General features: G+C 46.8%; 1 protein-coding gene across 4 annotated transcripts in view; it reads left to right on the top strand.

The window, feature by feature from the left end:
- The first annotated feature begins 2,432 nt into the window (after positions 1 to 2,432).
- TIA1 (TIA1 cytotoxic granule associated RNA binding protein) overlaps positions 2,433 to 24,099 on the top strand; it is a 29,549-nt gene continuing 7,882 nt past the window's right edge. The window contains exons 1-9 of one of the 4 annotated variants that reach the window (XR_014473562.1): positions 2,433 to 2,758; positions 12,674 to 12,770; positions 12,946 to 13,044; positions 13,155 to 13,209; positions 13,566 to 13,598; positions 15,128 to 15,215; positions 15,376 to 15,435; positions 16,065 to 16,140; positions 16,667 to 16,720. Coding sequence is in view for 3 of the 4 variants with exons in the window: in XM_083184531.1 (XP_083040657.1) it covers positions 2,733 to 2,758; positions 12,674 to 12,770; positions 12,946 to 13,044; positions 13,155 to 13,209; positions 13,566 to 13,598; positions 15,128 to 15,215; positions 16,065 to 16,140; positions 16,667 to 16,775 (583 nt within the window). In the remaining variant the exon portion in view is untranslated. Of the gene's footprint in view, positions 2,759 to 12,673; positions 12,771 to 12,945; positions 13,045 to 13,154; positions 13,210 to 13,565; positions 13,599 to 15,127; positions 15,216 to 15,375; positions 15,436 to 16,064; positions 16,141 to 16,666; positions 16,776 to 24,099 lie in introns of those variants that run through there. The other 3 variants (XM_083184531.1, XM_083184530.1, XM_083184532.1) reach the window with 3 other exon arrangements.

Raw genomic sequence — 24,099 nt, 5'->3', positions numbered from 1 at the left:
CCCTGGGAACGCCGACGTCAGGGCCCTGTTTATGTTTAACATAAACATCCATTCACAGGCAGTGGGGGAACACCCACATCAACATCATTCGATGGTAGCTGACTGCCAGGGACAGCAGAGCAAAATAAGTAACACACAGTTCATTTGTCCACCAGACGCCCCCCCCCCCGAATGCCGGTAGTGAATGATGTGGAAGGCTACTCTCAGGTTACCTTAGATATGCGTGGCCATTTTGCAGGAAGTGGGCGGGCAGCTGACATCCAGTGATGTCAGCTGCCCGCCCCCGACACCCACGTTACGGGCCTATTTCCATGGGCGCGACTATCTGCTGTCTTGGGTGCGTGCATCTGGCGAACAGTCTGCACGCAGCAGGCGTATGCACATGCGCAAAAATGCGTCACTTCTGGATCATGTCCACAGCTGTCAAATACCAGAAAGGCTGAAGGGCCAGTCCTGCAAGCTGGACACCTGGCCAAGCAACTCCACCTTCTGCCACTCCGCTTGGTCCTTACTTACTTTTAATTTCTCGTCTAGTATGTACACTCAACATTGTTAACAATGCATGCTCAGGTATTGTTAATGCCCCCTCCCTCATCTACCTACTCGTTCAGTACAGCTGAGGGAGGACCTTCGTTAACAAGGACCATGCTGCAGTATGCACTATGCATATAGTGTGTACTCAGCTTTAGAATGGGCATAACCAGAGCACATATCCTCCAGGGCAGTGAGTCAGCCCTTACTAAATGGGCCCCTTAAAGTTAACATATGCAGCTCTTCTATCAAGTTATGGGGCTTTTATAGCACTGTCAGCAGAACAGCACATATTCTTATTCACCATTTCCCAAATGCCACTTCACAGACAAAACACCAGTGGGGATTGTGAGCCTGAGTATGTCCCTAGCTAGTACAAACCATTCAGTCTCTGTGTCCTGAAACCAGGAAAGTAATAGTGTGTACACACGGTACAATCCAGCATGAGATTTTGACTAAATAGTCAAAATCGCATGCAAATCACAAGTAGATCGTATGCAGATCGCACAGGTTTTTTACCTTGCGATCCCGATGAGCGCTCCCGTGGCAGCACAAAGTGAAACCCAGATAGGTAGGGCAGCAATGACTATACAGTGCAAATCTAATGATGTGTACACACGGTGAGATTCCCTTGCTATTCGACTTAAGATTTGAGTGCTATGCAATCTTTGCTATCTCTTTACTTTTAACATACAATTCATACAATCAGCATTAGATTTGCACTATATTGCTGCCCTGTCTATCTGGGTTTCGATTTGTGCTGTCACGGGAGCGCGCATCGGGATCGAAAGGCAAACAACCTGTGAGATCTGCTTACGATCAACATACGATCTGCATGCGATTTTGACTATATAGTCAAAATAGAATGTCAAATCTCACCGTGTGAACAGCATTCCGATCCTGCCTCTGTGATGTGTGCTATGAGATGCACGCTCCCGCGGCATCTCATCGCACAGTATAAAAAGTATGTGCTGCACATACTTTTTGTACTGTCTTTTTATCGCATCGCAATGCTATTTAAGCTCAAAACGAACTGCAGGATCGGAACGTGTATGGGCATCTTTATGCTGAGGAGCGCACACCTCAAAGCACAGAACGCACAGCCGGCATCGCAGCGTGTATGGGCTGCTTAAGTCGAATAGCAAGGGAAGCTCACCGTGTGTACACAGCATAAGGGGTTGCAGTTTAAATCCCGGCGGTCGGGATCCCGGCGTTCAGAATCCTGACGCTGGAATCCGGACCACCAAAATCCCGACACTTTCTCCCTCCGTGGGTGTCCACGACACCCCTGGAGGGAGAATAAATTAGCGTGCCAAGCGTAGCGAGGCACCGGGCCCGCTGCGTGGCGAGCGCAGCGAGCCCGCAAGGGAGGGACGATCCACGTCCCCCCCTTGTCGGGATTTCGGCGGTCGGGATTTTGAATGCCGGGATCCCGACCGCCGGGATTTCATACTGAATCCAGCATAAGACATGGGCACGATTTGATAACATTATTTGAATCAAAACAGGCCGAGCAAGGTGTATGACGGCCTGATGGGTCATTGTGCGTGGCATGCACTCACCTGGGCACACTACTGAGTTATACATTTGATACAAATGCATAGATAAAGCGTCCAACGATTTCAGAACACTAGCAATGAATGAAATGTCGCTGTAGTGCACGCCTATAGGTTGCTTCCCACCCAAAGATCTTGTGGAGGGCGGGGCTAGCGACCCGCGCCGCTGGTGTAGTAGCATGCAAGATTCCCATTCTTGCTATCCGGGTTCGATTCCCGAGCGGCGCACTTCCCTTTTTGTTATACAACTCGTTACTAGTGGACGTTCTGTGTACCATCGTTGATGTTTAATTTAAACTAAAGTTCTCGCTCTAGAACAGACGCCCGCTCTATCTCTTACCCGGCCGGTACTACTGCAGCCAGACAGGCATTGGGGCGGGCAGTCTTTTCCGGGGTCCTCTCTCTGCGCCTGCGCCATTCCCCACCGCCGCCATCTTGTGGTGACGGTTTCTCTCGCATTGTTCCAGGCCGGGGCGGTGAGAGTCGGCGGAGTGCGGCCTGAGTGGGGGAGAGAGAGCGGCGCCCGGTGCTTCCCAGCGACGATCACCGTGCCAGCGCGTCATCAGCCCTGCTTTGAACTTTACCCTCTAAGCTTGCTTTCCCGCCGGGTCCCTCAGGACCGATAGGGGCCCGGAGCCTGGAGCCATGGAGGACGAGCTGCCCAGGACCCTGTGAGTTCCCCGGGCCTTCTGGCCGCAATATGTCGGATTGTTAGGGCTAATGTTCTTGCTGACTGGGGTCATTGCCCGGGCTATTGTGTGTGTGCTGGGCATCAGGATGGGGCTTGTGAGGATTATTAGCACTATGGCAAGCTGCATGGAGGAGAATGGTGGGTAGCGCCGGCTCTGGGGTTAGTAATGGAGGGGGGACAGAGCCGACTCTGTGTTTGTTAATGAGGGCATAGGGCAGGCTCCGGATTAGCGACGGGACGGCGTGGCTCTGATATAATATGCGAATATGGCAGGCTTTCGATTACTAATGGGCGACATTGTAGGGTCTTGGGTTAATAATAGAGGGGGGGGGGGGGATAGTACAGGCACTGGGGGTTAATAATAGGGGGGGTAGTACAGGCTCTGGGGTTAATAATAGGGGGGTAGTACAGGCTCGGGGTTAATAGTGGGTAATGCAGATTCTGGGGTCAGTAATGGGGGAGGATTAGTGCAGATTCTGGGGTCAGTAATGGGGGAGGATTAGTGCAGATTCTGGGGTCAGTAATGGGGGAGGATTAGTGCAGGTTCTGGGGTCAGTAATGGGGGGGAGGATTAGTGCAGGTTCTGGGGTCAGTAATGGGGGGGAGGATTAGTGCAGGTTCTGGGGTCAGTAATGGGGGGGGGCATTAGTGCAGGTTCTGGGGTCAGTAATGGGGGGGGCATTAGTGCAGGTTCTGGGGTCAGTAATGGGGGGGGCATTAGTGCAGGTTCTGGGGTCAGTAATTGGGGGGGCATTAGTGCAGGTTCTGGGGTCAGTAATATGGGGGGGGCATTAGTGCAGGTTCTGGGGTCAGTAATATGGGGGGGGCATTAGTGCAGGTTCTGGGGTCAGTAATATGGGGGGGGCATTAGTGCAGGTTCTGGGGTCAGTAATATGGGGGGGGCATTAGTGCAGGTTCTGGGGTCAGTAATATGGGGGGGGGCATTAGTGCAGGTTCTGTGGTCAGTAATGGGGGGGCATTAGTGCAGGTTCTGTGGTCAGTAATGGGGGGGCATTAGTGCAGGTTCTGGGGTCAGTAATGGGGGGGGATTAGTGCAGGTTCTGGGGTCAGTAATGGGGGGGGATTAGTGCAGGTTCTGGGGTCAGTAATGGGGGGGGGGGATTAGTGCAGGTTCTGGGGTCAGTAATGGGGGGGGATTAGTGCAGGTTCTGGGGTCAGTAATGGGGGGGGGATTAGTGCAGGTTCTGGGGTCAGTAATGGGGGGGGGGGGATTAGTGCAGGTTCTGGGGTCAGTAATGGGGGGGGATTAGTGCAGGTTCTGGGGTCAGTAATGGGGGGGGGGGGATTAGTGCAGGTTCTGGGGTCAGTAATGGGGTAGTGAAGGCTTTGGGGTCAGTAATGGGGGGGGGGTTAACTACCCCGTGCTCCGTACATGCAGTCGCTAACAATATTGTTTGATTGAGCTGCATGTACAGATGATTTGGGGGGTTTTAACAACCTGTGGCTGTGCACATCGTCAACTATATCGACTACGCACTGAACAATATATTTGCAATAGCATTTGATGTCATCCATAGTAACATCGTAATTAAGGCTGAAAAAGAAGACGGTAGTCCATCCAGTGTGTACCCACCTTAAAGGTCCATACGTAGTGTTCATTCTAGCACCCGCCACCTTTGAAAACCCATGCAGTTCCTCTTCCCTGCCTGGGGTGTCGCTGTCTGCTGTAGTGCTTCTAGCACAGTGTGGTCTGTATATCAGCACTGATATGCAATCCAGACCTGTGCTAGAAACACCACAGCTGACAGCGACATCCCAGACGGGGGAGGAACTACATGGTTTTTCAAAGGTGGCGGGTGCCAGAATGAACACTATATACACACTGGGTGAATACACTGAGTGGCTTTCCCCCTGAAAGTGGCAGCTTTGCTTAGCGCAGCGATATGCAAAGCCGCTCATCTGCTGGTAATACCTGCAGATGAACGGCTGTCTTGGCGATGATGCGGGAGCGCACATCAACGCTCATCGTCAGGCAATACACACTGGGCGCCTTTTAGTTGAAAGCTGCTCATACTTGGTGTTTTGAGAGGCATTCAGCTCAATATCACCCAGTGTGCAAGGGCCTTAAGACTTATGTTTCCTTTCTGTCCAGAAACACTCGGTAGTAGCTGTCCTGTCTCTTATACTACTTTCAGACCGCAAATGCCGTGTCGCACACGGGATTAGGACACGGGCCCCAGAGCAACACGGCAATGCGGTCTGAAAGTTCAGACACCGACACGGCATATTTAGTGTTCCCGCTAGGCTGTTTTAGCGGGGCGCTGCGCCCTGCCCGATTTTTAAAGGGCAAAATGCGCCCTGCCCGTCTCGCAGCGCCCCGCTAAAACAGCCTCACGGGGAAACCCAGCGTCGCCGTTGACGGCAATGCCTGGCGCTTCCCAGCCAACACAGTGAATTCGGAGGGGCCGGGCCTGCCCCCTTTGATGACATCGGCGGCCCAAGCACGCCTCTCATTACGGCGGCGGCCCGGGCACGCCCCCTTCATGACGTTGGCGGCCCGGGCACGCCCCTTTCATGACGTCGGCGGCCCGGCTCGCCCCCAGCTGTAACGTCGATGTGCCCGGTCCGCCCCCCCAGCGTCCTGCCCGGTGTCACTCCTAGAGTGAACACTAATATTACCGAGTCGGTGACGTCACAGGGGGTGGAGCTGGGCGGCGGCGTGTCATCGGGGGCTCTGGAGGAGGCAGTACTTGGAGCTGACAGTGCTGCCTCCTCCATACTGTGAACGGGACACAGGTCGCTCGACCCAGGCACCTGTTCACACTGCACTTGACACGGGTCATAGCCGTGTTCAACCCTGGTCATTACCAGGGTTGAACACCCGTGTTGCTTGACCCGTGTTGGGGCCGCAAGAACACGGCAATAACCCGGGTTTAGAGTGCGGTCTGAAAGCGGTATTATTTTGAATTGAAGACAAACAGCCTTTGCGTTACAATAATGTTCTGAAGGGTTAGGTCATAATTTTATTACCGTATTTTGAAAGAACTTTCTATGGCAAAGAAAGTATTTTTTATTTTATTTTTCCTCAGTGGGAAAAAAGGTGAAATTGTATTCGAACTTAGCCATTGTTTGATGTTGATCTTCTATACTCACCGCAAATTTATTCAGGTGCTAATATTTAAATTTGCATTGGCGCACTGCCTTTATTGACATAGTTATAGCTGCAGAGATACTTAGTATGCCTGTGAATGCATAACTAAATACCCTACTTAGCATACAGACCAAACTAAAATACAATATATGTAATCTCTGTGCTAAATATATAATAAAACATAATTTATTCATACTAAATATACATATATTTATCCATATGAACGAATTCAGTGAGGTGGATCATTCAATTGAAGCGGAGTCAGGGCAGGCATTGAGAATACTCACCTGGTTTATTTCACACTGGTCATATGTCATTATACTGTAATACAGGACAGCAGCCCAGACTTTTTATACATTTAAGGAAGCTTCCTATGCCATTGATACACAATATTTTGAATTGCTCAATTAAGAATTACTCAATTGAATGATCCACCTCATTGAGTTTGTTCAGTTTATATCATTATATTTTAAGGATATGTGATATCACGTTTTATTAATATGTATATTATTTAGTATAAATGTATTTTTATACCATTTGTGTGATTTTAATTGATCTATATCGGTCTTGTTTATTCTATCTATATGGGCACACATATTAAATTTATTTTATGATCTTCTGTACTGTCTAGGTCGGTGGTTCCCAAACTGTGTGCAGTGGCACCTTGGGGTGTCTTGGGACATTTGCAAGGGTGCCTTTCTGTTAGTTGTTTAGAATTCATTCAAATTGGACAGTAATAGGCACTTCCCATCATAAAATATTTGGATGAACAGAAGCAATTCCTGTCTCACAACATAACAAAACCTAATGAAGACATATAAACACAATTTACTTAATATTTGTTTCTAAATTTCAAACTAAGAAACTTTTGCTTTATGGGTGCCATGATAAAAATGTGGATACTCTAGAGTGCCTTGATACTAAAAAGTTTAGGAACCACTGGTCTAGGTATTGAAATAGTCCTGTCTCCTTAAGGCATTTTAGCAGTCTATTTTATGGGCAGAACTAATTTGCATGTCAGTGTAGTCTATCTATTCACATGGATCCAGTACCTCATGAATATGTCTGGTTTCATGCATATCAGACAATGGCTAAGTGACATCACTGGCTCCCAGAAGGCTGATTGGCTGCAAAATGGTTCAGCACAAACAATGGATGCCTCTCTGTGAGTGGCTAGTACACGTTATTATTATTATTACATTTCAATTCTAATGTACCACAAGAGGATCTCCGCATCATACATATGACGCACATATTAGAACAACACGGTGCACAGAACCTGGCATTACACTAACTGAAAAATAGCACAGGTAACACTTAGAGCCAGAATTCTCAGTACACAATACAGATGAGCTGTAAGGTAGCAAAGGAGTTGTCAGCATACTATGAGGGGTGGGCTGCAGTTCATAGAGATAAATGATTACTAGTGATAAACGATGCGTGTATATACAGTACCTGAGTAGGAGAGAGCTGTGATTGAAGTATGAGAGAAGAGGGCTGTGACAACAGAAAGAAGAGGGTCCTGCTCCAAGGCGCTGACCATCTAGAAAGGGGGAGACAGACTGGTGACATGAAGTGCAAATAAGGTGACTTGATGGCAGGAAGTAAGTGAGGCAGGTGGTAGGGAGTGTGGCCTTAAGACTAGGTTATGTGGAAGGGTACACTTTGAGGGGAAAGTTGGTTTTTAGTGCCTGTTTGAAGCTTTGCAAGATTGGGGTTAGTCGAAATTGAACAAGAAAGTTTGTTGAAGTGAAAGGTACCTTTAGTAAATTTAAGTATAGACAAGGCTGAATTACATGTGCATCAAGTACTCATTGCTTCTGGCTCTCCATTTAGAAATATCTAAACCAATTATTGGTTGTTTCTGCTCACTGTTTAAAAATACCCCTTTTACACCTAAAAGCCGGGTCGCACCCAGGATTTTATACGTGGGTATGACCCCTTATACACTGCCCTCCCGGCGTAATGCTGGGTGGATGGTATCACCGGAGGCAGGAATTTGGCTAGAAAGTGAGCGCATCTCCCAGCGCCAGCTTTTCCATTGCAGTGAACGGGTCCATTACCACCTTACATTGCACAGTGATCCGAGTTAAAACCATTTTCAACCCGGGTCGCTACCCATGTTGAAATGGGAGCATTTACATCACCTGCAAACTCCCGTGCAAAAACATGGGTTATTTAGGCTGGGGTAAAAGTTATATTCATTGGGGATGATTCAATTCAGTTGTTTTAAGTCGCAATAATTAATAGGCAACTGATAGAGCAATTCAGTTCTGTGCATTAATTATTGGGACCTGTCATGCCCAATTGTGCTAGGTTTAGCCACATATAGAGGCTAAATGTGTTAACTCCTGGTTAGGGTGTCCAAATCATGGAGTTTTCACACATTCTGTTCGCCACCTCAAGAGACTGTAAGAAGCAATGTGTCTACCAGTGACTCTCAAAGCAACAATTGAATCTCTGTGAGGCACCCACTAGTGTCAGCCAAGTAAGATTCATAGTTTGGACGCCCAAATGAGAATTTTTAGACTGGTTAAGCTGCTTTTTGCGGCTAAACCCAAAGCTTTCAGGTGCATTAAATGCTAATCTTCTTATTGGACCAACAACTGAATTTCTTCGACTGGACGCCCATTCATTTTGATGCCCAACGGGGGGCTTTTCGGAACATTTAAATCATCCCTTTAATGTCCACTGCACATTTTATACTGGATCATGTGTAAAGACTGTTAGACTATCTCCATTTGGGGGTCGCTACCCCAGAATACTTTTCTCTGCACTGTTGTGGTTCTTATTTATATTAAGTTCCATAGTGGAGGCAATGTGAAGTAGCTTAAAAATTACCACTACCTTGCAATTAAGACCTGTTTTAAACCAAAATTGATTTGGAACACTGTTCCAATCTGGGACAGCCCCCATTAACACCACAGCTCTGACCCAGGGTTCGTGCAGTTTACACTGGTGCAGTATTCTGTAAATAGATACCGCTTGAGATACATACTAATTAAGGTTGAAAAAAGATGTTGGTACATTGAGTTCAAGCTATTTGACTTGTAACTACTGACTTGAGTAAGTCATATCTATAGGATTCCCTTCGTGGCCAAAAATGTATCCAGTTTTTATTTAAATTCATTAACAGTAGTTGCTATCACCCCCACCGGTAATGAGTTCCACAATTTTACTGCTGTAATGGTGGAGAATCCTCTTAATTCAGTATGGAATTTATTTTCCTCGAGCCTCCGTACATGCCCGCGTGTCCTAAGTATAGGCCTGTTAGTAATCATCTCCCAGTTCCTTATGATTCCCAATCCTGTATTTGAACATACTAAACAGATGACCCAGGTTTCCCGATTGCTCTACCCTTTAACCTGGGACCAACCCTGTAATTTACATTGCCTGACTGTATTCCTGGGTCACTGGGCTGAAGATGTTCTAAGGGGGGACCCTTTTACACCAAGCTGTGACCTGGGTTAGCCCAGCAGTAACCTGGGTTAAAGTGGTCATATAATACCACTTTTACACCAGAACTGCCAGGTCGCACCCGGGTTTTTGGACTCTGCTGTGACCCGACAGTTGTTCCCTTTTACACCGGCATTATGCCAGCTGGGCTACGCTGACAAATGCGGGCCCTGAGCCAGCGCTTGGAGATGACAACCTCTCCAAGTGCCAGGAAACCCGCCAGCCTGAACCCCCGCGATGCTGTCCCGGGAAAGCTGCTGGGCTGCCTCCAGCCTCCGTGCACCCCAGCTTCGTTCTATGAGGTGAATGGATGCCGCACAAAGGCATCCATTCACCTCCTCCCAGGCTCCACTGCTGTCTGCATAGTACTGCAGACAACAGTGGAGGCTGTACATGGCCCCTGCCCAACCTCCGGACTGACCCCAGGATGCTGTGGTCCGGAGGTATGGGCTCCCCTATTGGTATAAATGGGTCCCCAGATCGAATGACCTGGGTTACCCATTCACATGGCCCCTGACTCCAGGAATGCCCCTCGTCTGACCCTGAGCATTTGCCGGGACGGATAACCAGGGAACAGGACCCGGGTTATTTATTTATTTTTTACACCAAGCCCCAGCCTGGAGTGGAGCGGCAATAACCCGGGTCGAGGGTCTGGTGTAAAATGGGTATAAGTAAGCGACAAAGTTTTCTGTGTAATTGCAGAGAACTGGTTTTCACACTGTAGTGTTTGTCCATTCCATGGTGCTTTTTTGCCACCTCACTCTCCCCTTCTTCATGTCCACACCCACCATCCCTTCCTTCGGTTATATAGTGTTGTCTTCTAACTGCCCCCCCTCACCACATCTCCCATATTTTATTTTGCTTTCATTTGTTTTGTGCTATGAATCTTTTAGCTGATCTTATGTAGACATTTAAAACTACTTTTTGGTGTTTATTGAACAGAGAAGACAGAACATTTTAGTGTCCCAGACCAGTACATTGTGTTCTGTAATCATATCCATTGTAAAGATGTTGCTGCAGCATCACTGACTAATGGTAAAAGAATACTGAGTATTTCTCAATTTTATACTTTTGTACTTTAGTATCATCCGGGACCAAAAACATGAAAAAAACTTGTGTCAACCACTGTCCACTGTGGCATGGACTGATATGAATCTTCAAATATTCTCTGTAAATCGCAGCAGAATATGTGTGCGCTATATAAGAAACTGTTAATAAAGTACAATCTATCATTTGCTCCCATACATTGGAAACAGACAATGATATTCAGACAAATAGATTAAATTAATTTGATTCAACAAATTTATCCAGACAATTTTTTTTTTTTTTTACATCATTTGGAAGCAAATGGTTGATTGTCATTTTCGTCCATACATTGTCAGATCTTTTTAATATAGCATTAGTCCAAACTGCTGCGAGCATAGCTATCCCACCAAAACAGAGGCACTTGTGTTGTGGTTCTTTCTGGCAAGTTTCTAGCCTGTAACATCTCACATCTTGCAGCTTTAACATAAAAACAAAAGTTCAGAACAGTTACTGGGATTCTGTGGCTATTTGCACACTTTTACATAAGGGTCACACATCAGTATGGAGCCCATTACTGTACATCCCAGCCTTATTGTGTGATGTGCACATCTTGGGGTAATTGGTTGTCTTAAATAGAAGTGTATTTTTTCTCTCTCCGTTTATGTTCTCATGACCTCAGCTAGCATTTATGTCTGTAGAGAACAATTACTTTGTCAGCATAAAGTCCACATTTCGAAAGACTTGTTGGTGTTTTTTATTTTTTTTCTCTGCTTCATGGTCAGCAGCTCATTTTACAGAGAACCTTTTTTTCCATCGATCATGTATAATCTATTTTTTTATTTAATTTATAAATATAAAGTTGTAAATATTTGATATGGGCATTTGAATAAAACTAAAGGAGCCCATACACGCTCCGTTTTTGGCTCCGTTACTTACTTTTAAAGTACACATCGGATCGCATGCCTTGTGCATGCACTGCGATCCGATATGATGTGTAGCTAGTACAAAAAGTATGTGCAGCACATACTTTTTGTATCGTACTATGTGATGCGCGGGAGCGCGCATCGCATAGTACAGAATGGAGCTGGACACAACGGAGCGTGTATGGGCTCCTTAAAGCCTAAACGCTAAATGCCCACCGTGTATGGACAGCAATGATCACATTCGTCCCTGGGGGGGGGGGAGCCGCTCAGTGCAAACACACTAAGCGGCTTTCCCCCTGCCCGGTGCTGACTGAGGGGGAGTACGGCTTTGCATAGCGCAGCGCTATGCAAAGCCATCCTCAAAGCCGCTCATCTGCTGGTATTACCAGGAGATGAACGGCTTTCCCGGCAATGATGCGGGCGCTCGCAGCAGCAGCGCTCACCGCTCGTCACCAAAGCATAAACACTGGGTGGCTTTGAGCTGAAAGCCCCTGCAACTTGCTGTTTTGAGCGACTTTCAGCTCAGTCAGCCTGTGTGACATAATGGTTAATTAAAAAAAAAAAAAACATAAAAAAACAAATGTGATCTTACCGGGGAAGCGGTGACGTAGAGACACCTACATTTGTACTTGTCTATGCTCTATCCAAGCCGATTAGTTGATTACTTAAAAAAAAAAAAAGCCTAAAACAAATTTTATTGGCTTTTTTTCAGTTTAAATGTTAGGTGTCCTGATTTGGCCTAATGTTCCTTTTCCATGCAACAGGATACAGCTGTATGGTTTAATTGCATGCATACCATATGTGCTGCTGTCTTAAGTCCCATGCACACTGAGTGATTTTGAGCTGAAAGCAGCTCAGTTTTGCAGTTTCAGCTGCTTTCAGCTCCAGAGCAGCCCAGTTCATTCGGCCTGCCAGGCTGGTGCACCCTCCCACTTAATTGCCTTCCGCCGCAGCTCATTTTGTGGTATCCCCAGCAGATGAGCGACAAGGTTATTAAGGCTTTCCATAGTGTCTAGACGCCATGCACCGCATCACATGCGCAATACGGGGAGCACTTCCTTGGCGTTGCATTTCCTACACACAAGATTCAGGTTGTGGCTTTGTGATCTTTACCTCTGGTTACGGTAAACCATCGGCGCTGCAGAGCACATAGATGAGGGTAGACATGCGCAGATATGTTGTGATTGTTCTTGTTCTGTGGTGAGCATGTTAACTGGAGGGTAGGCTAAAGTTACACCTTTCTGCTGCCACAGGTTAGTTGTTACCATGCTATTAGCCGTTGGTGTGAGGACTGTTATGATGCTATCCGGTGCTTTGCCATACTATTAATCTAATGTGTAATTGCATCTTACATTGTATTTCTTTTTCTGTCTTCAAGTTACGTGGGGAACCTGTCTCGGGATGTCACAGAGGCATTGATTCTTCAGGTGTTCAGTCAGATTGGTCAGTGCAAAAGCTGCAAGATGATTATGGATGTAAGTATCTGAAATGTGCTCTTTTCAAAAATGACCTTATATTATGTACTACATATGAGGAACATTGCTCCTCACTGTAATAAAAGCCAGTGCATTTATGTGTCCGAATCGGTTATTGGCTGAGTTCTGCTGTTGCATGGACATTTTCCTCTAATATGATGTTTGTATTGAGCAGACGGCAGGTAACGATCCCTATTGCTTCGTGGAGTTCTTTGAGCACCGTCATGCTGCTGCATCCTTAGCTGCTATGAACGGGCGTAAGATAATGGGCAAGGTACGTCTGTTTACATAATGTCTCCTGGGTGCCCTATACAAGGCACACCAATCACAAGTATACTGGCATAGCCTGTCTTTTCTTAGCATATCTAATGTGCATTCTCATAGGAAGTGAAGGTAAACTGGGCGACCACTCCCAGCAGCCAGAAGAAAGATGCAAACAGTAAGTTTCCTACATTCGCTATATGACATTCTATTCTGTACAAATAAATGTTGTTTTTTTAAACCGTACCATATTTTTAAGATTTTAATAAACCTTAGATCAGTGTTTCTCAGCCTGTGGATATACTACTTGGCATAAATCCTAATTTGAGTTAATTTAGTTTAATTTAAATTCCGCCATGTTGCATTTGTGCATTAATCATATTAAACCAAATACTTGTTGCGCTAGTTGGTTGGGTTGTGTTGGTGGTGGTACTTGATAGACATGAGAAGGGGCTGAGAAACACTGCCTTAGATGACTTGTTTTGCTGTCTTTGTGCTAATATATTTAAGAACAAATCTAATCTTTGTCATCAGGTAGTTCCGTTGTCAGCACACTGCGTTCTCAAGGTAATTGTGTCTTCTTACAGATAAAATTAAATCTCTCACGGGTGGCCAGCGCCAGGCTGGCTATTCCTGTCCACTCCTTTCTTCTGCCATCAGCCACCCGAGCTGCCTGTTTTCTTTTCCCTTATAAGTGGCAGCACGGGGATCATTATGTATAACCACTGGACCCAGCAATTCCTTAACCTGTTCTCCTGTAATAACATTGGTGTCGTTGAAGATACTGCTTTCATATTAGACTGTTCTTTTCTAAAACGCAGTTGTGGAGCTACATCTGTATCTACGCAGAGGTGAAATCATGCACCTTCAACCCATTAACGCTACGATGTGTTACAACCAGCCAAACAGTACTACGATACTATCCACACAGATAATACCTTCTTACATGTGATCCATCATGGAGGTTGTGGTAGTTCTACCTCAAATCTGAGGGGAATTAACATGTTCCTAGTTTAGTTATTAGTTGGCAATATTATCTGTTAAAATGACTGAATACATATTAAGCGCTGTAGAAAGTGGCCGGAATGATGTAAATTTCATCTGATACCCCCTTTCACACCAAGAAGCAAATAACTGGGTTAAAGCTTTTCAACCCAGGTTTTTCTTAGATGTGAAAGGGTCAACCTGGGTCTTAAATCCCAGATCGACGACCCTGCTGTTTACCAGGGTTGGCGACCTGGGATTTAAGACCTGTGCTGTCCCTTTCACACCCAAGAAAAACCCGCGTCATTCAGCAAATTACCAGGTTGAAACGTTTTAACCCGGCAAATGACCCGGAACTCCAGATGCTGGGTATTTGCTGGGTCGCCGGTGTGATAGGGGTGTCCAGGACTCTGCATGTACAGAGACCTATAAGCATAATTAGCCATAAGGGTGCTTAAAACCGATTTGCATATCTTCACCCACCACCCCAATGGGGAGGATTATTTTTGTATTCTCTGATTTTGTAATGTTGGCCACTTAAAATTAGTCACAAGCATGTTAATGCCACCAGTATTAAGGAGCTGTTATGTAGGTAATTACTGTATTTAAATGGCTGCTTGTAGCTCACCGTATGTCTTATAAATGGTCTGTCTGAAAATTCAGCCAAATTCATTCTGCTCTGAAGTTTGCAGCACGACATTATGTAGCTGATCATGTCTCTGCCACTGCGTCTTTCCTCCTGTAGTTTACATTCCAACTGAGTTCTAACAAATCCCGCTGTTGGGCACTTAACGCTCCTCCCTTTGTCTTGTATCCCTCCTTCAGCTTCTTTTGAATTCACATTAATATAATTGTCAGCAATGCTGACTTCGTAACTTGAATTGGCACAGTGTACAATGAGTATTTTGGTTTGTGTAAATTGGGGTTAATCTTTTGAAATGCTTATTTTATATCCCATTAAATATTCACGATTTCTAATCTGAATGCTGGAGTTCATATACTGAGAGCTATTTTGCTAGTTCTAATTGTGCTACACAGTCTTTGTCAAATATAAAAATGTGAAACTGTTGTTTTCCCCTTTCACCCTGTTCCCATCTACTTTTCCCAATAAGATCATTTCCATGTTTTTGTTGGTGATTTGAGCCCAGAGATAACCACCGATGACATAAAAGCTGCCTTTGGACCTTTTGGGAGAATATCGTAAGTGCAAACCTCTTTGGTTCGGCCCTTTTTGATGTAACTTCAGTTTCCTATAGATACATTCTGCGCTCTCCAAACCTCTTTTAAAAATGACACTATTGCATTTTTTTATTTCGTTACTGATAACTGGTTTTAATATTTAATTTCTCAAAATTTACAGCTGGCCACAGACCAAAAAGGGGGTTAACGCATTGACCTGAGAATTCAGTTAACAGGCCACGTATGCCCTTTTTTTTAATTCCTATTTTTTTTCATATATATATATCATTTTTCCTATTTTACGTTTTATTATTTTTATTTACATTTTAAGTAATTTCCGAATGTGTTTGCGATGATCAGGATGAAACTGGCATGGTTTAACTTTTTCACAGCTAGCGTGGTCTGCAGAGCACCATTATCGCAGGTCTCTTCTGCACTGAAAGAGTTAAAAATAAGTGCTACGTTTGGAAAGGTGTACAGCTAGCATTGGGGTGAATGACTCGATTTCCAGTCGCTTGCTTTAGCCCATGCTTGATGTGGAAGGGAAGTAGCCATGTTGCAAGTGGGGATCAGCTGTAGTTTGTGGTTTTAATGTGTTTAGAATCAGCCAATTTGCATGTACACCTGATTCTGTGTAATTCCCCACTGTTGCTTTACATAGTGAAGTTAGGTTTAGCTCCCACTGACAGATGTAAGAGGACTGCTTTTAAACGTTTTCATTTGCTGACATTTCCTACTCTGGCTTCTAATATGGGACAAGAGAGTGATTTAAGGGGGGGCACGGTGTGGTCTGTTGTGATTTGCTTCCCTTATCTGTATGTGCTGACAGTTGTCACCCCATAGGTAAATTGATGTTGTTTTTTGTTTCAGAGATGCGCGGGTAGTAAAGGACATGACAACTGGAAAATCCAAAGGCTACGGATTTGTGTCCTTCTTCAATAAATGGGTAAGTTATTTATGTTTGGACTTTCTGAAAATGAATATCACAGTTCCGTTATAGCAGAGATTGCCAAAGGAATATATTTAAATAGAATCTTTTTTTATTGGACAATGAAGAGAAAAAACGACAGAACACTGTAGTGCACTAATTAATCACATACAAAGATAATTATGCATATCCAGAACCATACATGAATATAATCTGCATACAAATGTATTAAATATATGGGGTTATGCATATATAGAAATAAAGACAATATTGACCACTTCATGTCTGAGTCCTGTACATTCAAAATATCTAGACCATAATATCAATGTCTAACAATTGAAGAAAGATGTAACGGGAAAAGAGAAAAGAAAGAGGTATCATGCAAATATCAATTAGGGGATACATCCCACATAAGTTAAAAACAAAGGAATATATTTAGTATACATTCTATATTTTCTTCAATGAACAACCTTCTAGCATTATTATTTCCATGCAGATATGTACTTTAGTGGTCAATCATAGTTAGCTTCTTCTGTTTTCACAGGATGCAGAAAATGCAATTGCGCAGATGGGAGGTCAGTGGCTCGGAGGACGGCAGATCAGAACCAATTGGGCCACCAGAAAACCCCCAGCCCCTAAAAACACCTACGAATGTAAGTCTCGTCCAGTAATCTATGCTTATTATAAAAGACTCTGCATGGCACAACATCTTTGTGCAGTGTCTCTGCACAGCCAAAAGTAGATTTCCGAATCCCAGTCCTTAAGGTGGCCACACGTGGGCTGATCGTATCATTTGGTTGAGTTGCCAAGTAACTGCATCACTGTCAAATCTCAGTACTTGCAGTGTCACAGTATGTATTGCTAGCATTAGAGAACAAGCAATGTCATTTATAGCAAGGCAGAAATATTTGCTGAGATACTTCGCTGCCAACCATTCATTTTGTTTCTGGTCTCCCCTTGATCTTTCGGCCAACATGTATCACTTCCCGTTCTCTTCTCAGTTTTCTACAATACATCCTGTCAGCTGTTAGTGGTGGGCCATCTCTGTAAACCAGTTGCTGCAGAGAAACCGATCCTATTAATCTAGTGTTTATATTTGAGTATTGCATTACTGTTGGATGTAAAACTAAAGATAAATCATGACTGCCAACAAAATAAAAGCTGCCGCCTCTGTACACAAACCGTGACCAGTTCCTCTGCACCCACAGCAATCTCTGATTGCCACTTCCTGGTCTTCCTCTTCTTGTAGCCTAAACCAGTCTCTATGACAGTATGGACCCATGATACTGGCAGGCACCTCTTATTAGTAGATGGTTACAGAGGATTAGGGTACAAAGTGCTGTTTGCTTTGGTCGCACTCAGGTCAGCCAGTATAGCCTGCACAGTCGTTTCCTGTGTTGTGGACACTTTCTTCTTTCCATAGCCCACGTATGAGCCATAAAACCAGTGATCCCCCTCTTTTTTTATATATATATTTCTCCTTCATCCTTGGGGACACTGAAGTCTACGCTGGGGAATAGAGTGGTGTATCGGAGGAGTCGGCACTTTAAGAAACTTGAACTGTGGTATGGCTCCTCCCCCTCTGTTCCCCCCTCAGACCTCAGTCTTAGTTTAGTGCCCGGAGGAGTCGGATCCCTGGGCAAGGGCTCCGTTTGGGGCCTTTTTGTTTTACTTGTTTTTTGAATTTTTTGACACAGGCAGCCAGCGCGTGCTGGCTCCCTGCAACGTGGGACAGCTCTCCGGGGAGTCAGAGCGGCACCGCTTGCGGCGCACGCGGCTGACTCCGGTCACTGACGCATCAGCGTCTGGGTCCCGCCACAGCTGCCTGCGGCTTGTGTTACGGGGCCGCGACCTAGTCGCCCGCCGGAGAGAGCAGGGCGTGCGAGCGCATAGCGCTGGGTGACGGCTGGACCAGGGTTAATTCGCTGGTCCAGCAGGGAGCAGACAGCCAATCAGCGCCGCTGTATACAGCGCGCGCTCTGATGAGAGGAAGGGGCGGACCAGTGAGTGTTCGCGTCCTAGCTGCAGTCCTCTGCGCCAGACCGGTGCCTGCCACGCTGCTCCCTTGTCGGCTGTGCCTCTACAGTTCACTGGAACAGGACAGCAGGACGCTTTCTCCCCCTCTTCAGCCTGGATATTGTTGAATACTGCGCTGGGTGAGTGGAGGGGATTTTCTCTTGTGAGACTTCCCCGCTGGAGAGTTTATCAGGTGGGCCTAATTCGGGGAAGGTGCGCTCCTCTCCCCCTATTAGTGTGGTGCTTTTGCTCTTGGTCTGGGGTCCTTGTTGGGGGCTCTCTTTGTCTGGCTTATTTCACCTCCTTTCACGTGTGTGTGTGTAAGGGGTGTGTGTGTGTGCAGCATGACAACCAAGTCTCAGTCAAAAGCTTCTCCAAAGCTGTTTGTATGCACTAAGTGTGAGCAACAGTTTACGCAGCATGTGAAGGGTGTATCCTTGTGTAAGGATTGCTTCAAAGGGGATGCTGGGCAGAGTCAGGTCCCTATTCTGAACACTGAGGGAGTTACCAGTGTGTTAGCCACTCTGGCATCTGAGATGGCTGCATCTCGCAGGGACAGGGAGTCATTGCAGGTGCAATTGGCTTCCTTGTCTGCTGCGGAGCCTACCTGGGCCAGAGAACTGATTACATCAGTGAAGGCGTTGGCCCAAGCAGCTGCGGTGCCTTCGGGGTCCGCAAGTGCTCCACCTCCCCCGAGGAAAAGAGGTGTTCCTTTATTGTTACAGGGGGATACTTCAGAGGATGAACCGGGGGACCCCTTGGAAGGGGATATGTTTCAGGAGGATCCTATTGATCCTGTAGAGGACGTTCCTCAGGAAGAGGCCCAGGGTATAGAGGCTCTCATTCAGGCTATTAAATCTACTCTCAATGTTAGCGAGCAGGAGCCGCCGATGCAGGTTTCTATTTTTGGGAGGGCTGCTAAGGCAGTGGTCACCTTCCCAGAGTCTATGGAATTGGAGAAACCTCTTCTGGATATTTGGAGGTCTCCAGAAAAAAAGTTTCAGTTATCTAGGCGGTTTAAGGCCTCTTACCCATTTGCTCCGGAGGCTAGGGCAAAATGGGAGACTCCGCCGTTGGCAGACGCGTCAGTGTCAAAGCTTTCCAAAAAAGCGGCACTTCCCATTCCTGGGGCAGTGGCCCTCAAGGAGGCGCCAGATAGGTGTTTGGAGGCGGGGCTTAAGCAGATTTTTTCAACCGCAGGTGTGTCACCCATTCTCGTGATCTCCTGGGTCAGTAGGGCCATGGAGAAATGGGCGGAGGATTTGTCAAAGGGTCTGAATGATCAGGGTTCTTCTGAGGAGTTCATTCAGTTAGCAGAACAGATGCGGGAATCTGCAATGTATATTGGAGAGGCTGCAAGGGATTCTGCGGCTCTGGTGGCAAGGATTTCGGCTCAGTCCATTACGGCCAGTAGGTCTTTGTGGCTTAAGTCCTGGCAAGCGGAGGCGGACATTAAAAGGGCGGTAGAGGCTCTTCCGTTTACGGGAGAGGTCTTGTTTGGGCCGGAGTTAGACAAGTTGATTTCTTTGGCCACAGGAGGCAAATCAACTTTCCTGCCTTCCGCGACTCCGCCTCCCAAAAAGCCTTATCAAGGGCCGGCCTTTCGCTCCTTTCGGGGGGCACCTAAGTTCAGAGGTAAGTCCAGAGGATCCTTTACCGCTTCTCGTGGCAGAGGCAGAGGGTTTGGTGGAGCAACCACTGCCTTAGGACCAGCTGCTCGGCGCGCAGACGTCAAGCAAACCGAAAAGCCCGCAGCATGACTCCCGGCCCTCCTACCTGGGGGATCCCAGAGTAGGGGCTCGCCTGTTGGACTTCCGGCAGGCCTGGGAGGGGTCTTGCAAGGACAAGTGGGTTCTGTCCGTCATTGCGCAGGGGTACAGACTGGAGTTTTCCGGTACTCCCCCTCACCAGTTTTTTACAATAGGTTTACCTCACGTGGAGTTGAACCGTCAGTTGCTTCTTCAAGCAGTACAGAAACTGTTGACCGCAGGAGTTATAATGCCGGTTCCTGCCGAACAACGCACAGAGGGTTTTTATTCTCCCCTGTTCCTGGTTCCGAAACCAGACGGTTCGGTTCGACCAATATTGAATTTAAAAGCTTTAAACGTATATATCACGTACCACAGATTCAAGATGGAGTCTCTTCGTTCTGTGGTTGCAGGGCTGGAGCCGGGGGAATTTTTAGCATCTTTGGATGTCAAAGATGCCTATTTGCATATTCCCATTTACGTCCCGCATCAGAAGTTTCTTCGCTTCGCGATAAGGGATCTCCATTTTCAGTTTCGGGCTCTGCCTTTTGGCCTTTCATCGGCGCCACGTCTGTTTACCAAGGTAATGGCAGTGATGGTAGAGTTGCTTCATTCTCTGGGAGTAAAGATCGTTCCTTACTTGGACGATTTACTGATCAAGGCCGAATCCAGGGATCTGTTGACGCAGGCGATTCAGGTAACCTGCCAGACGTTACTGAACCATGGCTGGATTCTCAACTACCAGAAATCTCAACTGAATCCTTCAAGAAGGATTGTATTCCTGGGGTTGATTTTGGACACGGAGGTTCAAAAAGTTTTTCTGCCTCGGGAAAAGATGTTGTCCCTGCAGGAGTTGGTTCGGCAGGTGCTTCGACCTCGGAGAGTGTCGGTGCACTTATGTATCCGATTGCTGGGCAAGATGGTAGCCTCGTTCGAGGCTCTGCAGTTCGGGCGTTTCCATTCAAGGACCTTTCAATTAGACCTGCTCAGGAAGTGGTCGGGCTCCCACTTGCACATGTACAAGATGGTGGTGTTATCGCCCTGCAGCCGTCTCTCTCTCCAGTGGTGGCTACTGTCGGCCAATTTGTTGGAGGGCCGACGTTTCGGAATCTGGGATTGGACGATAGTCACGACCGATGCCAGCCTTCGGGGCTGGGGAGCTGTTGTGTTGGGGCAGCACTTCCAGGGTCGTTGGTCGTCTCAGGAGGCGAAGCTGCCTATAAACATCTTGGAGCTTCGCGCGATTCGTCTGGCCTTGTCCTATGCGGACGGGATCCTCCGGGGGAAGGCGATTCGCATTCAGTCGGACAATGCCACGGCCGTGGCTTATGTGAACCGGCAGGGCGGAACGCGCAGTCGCGGAGCCATGCAGGAGGTACGTCCAATCCTGCAATGGGCAGAGCGGCATGCTCTGGCCTTGTCGGCGGTCTTCATTCCCGGGGTGGACAACTGGGAGGCGGACTATCTGAGTCGCCAGGATGTTCACCCTGGGGAGTGGGCCTTACATCCGGAGGTATTTGTCCAGATCGCCCACCGATGGGGGATGCCTCAGGTGGACATGATGGCCTCCAGGAACAATCGGAAGGTGCGGCTGTATTGTTCCAGGTCTCGGGATCCAGAGGCGGTAGCGACGGACGCGCTGACCGCGAGTTGGAACTACTCCCTCATTTATCTGTTCCCTCCGTTGCCCTTGATTCAGCTGGTACTCAGAAGAATCAAGCGGGAGTGGTCTACAGTCATCCTGGTGGCACCGAATTGGCCTCGTCGTCCTTGGTATGCCGACCTTCAGGGGCTCCTGATGGATCATCCTTGGCAACTACCTCTAAGGGACGATCTTCTACAGCAGGGGCCATTCGCCTACCAAGGCTTACGGCAACTTCGTTTGACGGCATGGCTGTTGAGGCCGCATTGTTGAGCAGACGAGGAATTCCTAAGTCAGTGATTCCCACTATGATAAGAGCCAGGAAGGAGGTTACTTCACGGCATTATTATAGTATTTGGAGGGCCTATGTAGCGTGGTGCGAGTGCCGTAACTTGCCCACGGCTGTATTTTCTTTGTCTAGGTTGTTGCAGTTTCTGCAAGCCGGATTTAAGGCGGGTTTGCGCCTAGGGTCCCTTAAGGTACAAGTGTCTGCATTGTCAGTTTTCTTTCATAGGCGTCTTGCCGTCATTCCTGAGGTGCAGACGTTTCTGAGCGGGGTGCTCCGCCTTCAGCCCCCAGTACGGGCTCCGGAGGAACCCTGGGATCTTTCTTTAGTTTTGGATTATCTTAAGTCAAGTGTTTTTGAACCCTTAGACTCTATTGATTTGCGGTTGTTAACTTGGAAAACGGTGTTACTGCTCGCGTTAGCATCGGCACGCCGGGTGTCCGATCTTAGCGCTCTTTCATGTCGGTCACCCTACCTGGTGTTTCATCCGGACAGGGCTGAGCTTCGGACCAGGTTGGATTATTTGCCTAAGGTGGTTTCATCTTATCACCTAAATCAGCCAATCGTGGTTCCAGCTCTTAAGGGAGATTCCGCCTCGCTGAACGTGGTCCGAGCCTTGCAGGTGTATGTGAATAGGACCAAGGATCTCAGAAGGTCGGATTCACTTTTTGTCCTTTATTCTTCGGCAAAGCGAGGTTGGCCAGCGTCTAAACAGACTCTGGCCAGGTGGATCTGTCTCACCATTAAGCAGGCTTACCTTCATGCTTCACAGTCACCGCCAGTCAGGATCTCGGCCCATTCCACCCGTTCGGTGGGGCCGTCCTGGGCCGCTGCCAGGGGAGTTTCCCTGACACAGTTATGTAGGGCGGCCACTTGGTCGGGCCCTAATACTTTTGTTAAGTTTTATAGGTTTGACACCTTTGCGGCCTCTGCCTCCAGTTTCGGCCGTGCGGTGCTTCAGAATGCCCAGTGCCTTCCCACCCGTGGGGATGGCTTTGGGACGTCCCCAGCGTAGACTTCAGTGTCCCCAAGGATGAAGGAGAAAATAGGAATTTGGTACTCACCGTTAATTCCCTTTCTCCGAATCCGTAGGGGACACTGAACACCCTCCCGGCACTGTTCAGGCCTAAAAGGGGGGGATTTATTTTGAGCGCATGCAGTTATGTTTGGTTATGCATGCGTCTGGGTGTTGTTGATAGCCTACTGAGTAGTATGGTGGTTCGTTTTGGTTTGTTAATTTCTTTCTCTCTCTCTATTGGGATTCCCTGGTCTCTTTTCTCCTCTCGGGCACGGTCAACTAAGACTGAGGTCTGAGGGGGGAATAGAGGGGGAGGAGCCATACCACAGTTCAAGTTTCTTAAAGTGCCGACTCCTCCGATACACCACTCTATTCCCCAGCGTAGACTTCAGTGTCCCCTACGAATTCGGAGAAAGGGAATTAACGGTGAGTACCAAATTCCTATTTTTTGACATATACCCCATGTGTGACCCAGACTGCATGTTCGCAATTAAAAAAGGGCAGCCCCTTTCTCCTAAATGTGTCTTCTACATATAAAAACCATCCATCATTAATAGCAGAGCTTTTTTTTTTTTTTCTCTCTCTCAAGCTGGAAATAGCCAGGCTTATATTTTCAGTTATTCAGCATTAAGGAAATGGTGGCGATCACTGATATTAAGCCTGATAATGATGGATTAAGAGTGATCTGGTAGTAGAAGCTCCAGGACAGTCCTAAGAATATTAAACATGATCTGATTGGGTTTTTTTTTTTTTTTTTTTTTTTCTTCTATGTCTTGTTTATACTCCGTGCAGGTAGAAATATGACAGATGAAACCCTTGTTACTAGTTTAGGAGTCAATTCACTTAGAAACGTGTGATCCAGATGTGTCATTAACTCTTTTCCCTCATGCTATCCAGATGTCTAGACTTGAGTATGTATGTGGACACTTTATTAATATTTAAAATAATGTAAAAGTCCGCCTATCCGCTTGAGTATATACCAGTGTCAAGAGCACGAAGCAGCGCGTTAATAAGATAACCTCGGTTAGTGCAGTTAGTTGTCCGCAATATTGCCGAATATAAACCTTGTGTAAACAATGACTACACCCCAAAAAATTGTCATTTTCCAATTCTGGATCGGTAAATCCACTGTTCAGTGTGTAAAAAAAAAGATGCTGCCCAGGGAGCTTCCTGTTTTTGTCTTAGTGGAAAAAAAAATAATTCCAAAGAACTACAGGTCCCTGAATGCCCAGACCAGACCGCCTCTAATTGTAGAGCCACAAATACA

Source organism: Crinia signifera, chromosome 4, assembly GCF_055691185.1.
Source record: "Crinia signifera chromosome 4, ASM5569118v1, whole genome shotgun sequence".
Lineage (NCBI taxonomy): Eukaryota > Metazoa > Chordata > Amphibia > Anura > Myobatrachidae > Crinia > Crinia signifera.
This window is presented reverse-complemented; position numbering and strand designations above follow the sequence as displayed.